The sequence below is a fragment of the Gavialis gangeticus genome, unplaced genomic scaffold (assembly GCF_001723915.1).
Source record: "Gavialis gangeticus isolate Ggan-Ray unplaced genomic scaffold, GavGan_comp1, whole genome shotgun sequence".
In the NCBI taxonomy this organism is placed as follows: Eukaryota; Metazoa; Chordata; order Crocodylia; family Gavialidae; genus Gavialis; species Gavialis gangeticus.
In genome coordinates, this window is record NW_017729029.1 from 6,116,986 (window position 1) to 6,118,877 (window position 1,892).

At 55.7% G+C, this 1,892-nt stretch overlaps 1 protein-coding gene across 1 annotated transcript in view; it reads right to left on the reverse strand.

The window, feature by feature from the left end:
- The window catches only part of PIN4 (peptidylprolyl cis/trans isomerase, NIMA-interacting 4), a 6,021-nt gene extending 5,465 nt beyond the window's left edge, over positions 1 to 556 (reverse strand). The window contains exon 1 of the mRNA XM_019521001.1: positions 539 to 556. Within this exon, the coding sequence (XP_019376546.1) occupies positions 539 to 556 (18 nt within the window). The remainder of the gene's footprint in view (positions 1 to 538) is intronic.
- Between the last annotated feature and the right edge of the window lie 1,336 nt (positions 557 to 1,892).

Consider the following 1,892-nt stretch of genomic DNA (forward strand, 5'->3'; position numbering starts at 1 on the left):
AGGCCCCGCCTGCCTGAGCCTTAAGTCGCAGCTCTGCCGGCTTCTGCGTGCCCGCCCTCGCGCTAGAGCTAGAGCTGCTTTGGCGGCTGGAGCATCCGCGCCGCTCGGTCGCTGCGGCACAGAGCAGCTCACGCGCCGCCTTGGCGCAGCCCTTAAGAGCGGGGCAGCCCGCAGCGTTGACGCGTGCGCGGGCAGGGGTCTGGGGCCCCGGCTGAGCCTGCGCGGGCCCAGCGCCGCTGCTCCCCGGCCTGCATGCAGGGGTCAGGGTAGCCTGTCCCCAATCCAGCTGTGCAGTGGAAAGGGACTTGGCCCAGGTCGACCTGGCCCTGCAGTGGGACAGGGAGAAGCGGCTGTGGCCCAGCCCTGATGATCCGGTCCTGTGGGTGGAGGGGTGTGGCCCAGCTCCAATCCTTGGGAATTTGGCAGCAGGGAGGGGTGATAGTACTAGCTGACGCTTTTCCCCTCCTGCCAAATTTCCCCACCTGTGGGGAGTCCCATGGGTTGGATGCCAAGCCTCCACAGGCTGCTTTTGACTCACAGGCTGGAGGCTGAGCATGCCTAATCTAACTTAAGAGGGAAGCTGCATGTTACACTTAGATCATTACTAATAGCACTTAAAATGCAAGCATCTGCATGTTAAAGCTTGTTAACTGGTGCTACGTCCTCTGAGCATGTCAAGGTTATGCTACCTTGAGCTAGGTAGCATGGCTACAAGTTTATCCTCACCTTATGTTAGGTTATTTTCTGTCTGCTTCACAAAGATAAACTGTGAAAGAAAATACAAAAAGGCAAGCAAGCCAAACAACCTCCACAGGATTGCAGATGTCCCCTCCCCACCCTTCACTGATTCTGCAGACAGCTGGAGGCTGATGCAAGAGAGGCCAGTAATGAATCAGCACAGTTAACATCTGTGCTGTCCCCTCAGGCTTTCAGCCCCTAACTGTTAACAGTTGTGAATGTGTGAGAATTTGTGTAAGCTGTAGCTTGAGCAGGGTGGACAGGAGGGTTTCTGGAGCTCCACTAGTGGTACCAGGGGTGCAGGGTGCAAACATCCAGTCTTCAGTCCTAGGTCTGAGATGGGGCCATAGGATGATTTTCAGAGAGCAGATGAGGGCAAGCTTCAGGAGAGCTTGCAGGGGTGTGTCCAGGTATTGGGGCTGGCAAATAATGAACTGTCTTTGGAGCAGTCAGGAGCTGAGGAGACAGTCCACATGGGACACATGAACTTGTCATTCCATGGGCCAAAAGGGCTAAGCAGAGCTTTCATCCAGTTTCCTGGGGCAGCATACTGGAACCTTCTCAGGGGAGACCTCATACAGCCTTGCTCTGACATGGAAAGGCCTCCCCTTTCTGGCTGCAGTGCCCCTGGAACTCACTGGGCCTGTCCAGGAAGCAAGGCTGTGGGGCAGAGCTGTTTTCTCTAGTCTTGGAAAAGCGTCCTTCAGAAATGTCTTCCAGTCCCAGACCCCGCTTCCTATGCCCAGACCTTCCTACTGTTATCCCAGCCATGCCACACTGAGCACAGTCCCAACCTTCCCTACTGTCTTTCAGCTGGTCTTCCCTTCTGTAAGGCCCCAGAGCCTCTGCTCCAGCATGAGTGGGAGCTCTGAGACAGTCATTCTCAGAGGCCGAGGGATGTGAGGTCAAGAATAGCTCTCCTCAACCTTGCAGTTCAAACAGGAAGAGGGAGGGGACTGAAGTGCCTTCAATCCCTCTGCAGTGTGGGAAGATGCAGCCTTGCCACTCAACCCTTGAGATCCTGTCCCTGTTCCTTTGCCCCCTAGTCCCCCCCATGATAACTGTGTGAGCTTGGTAATGCCTGGTGCCTCCCTCTGTTGAGTTCACAACATATCCTGTGCCCAAGCTGCAGAGCAGTTTGGTCAAAGGGCTCA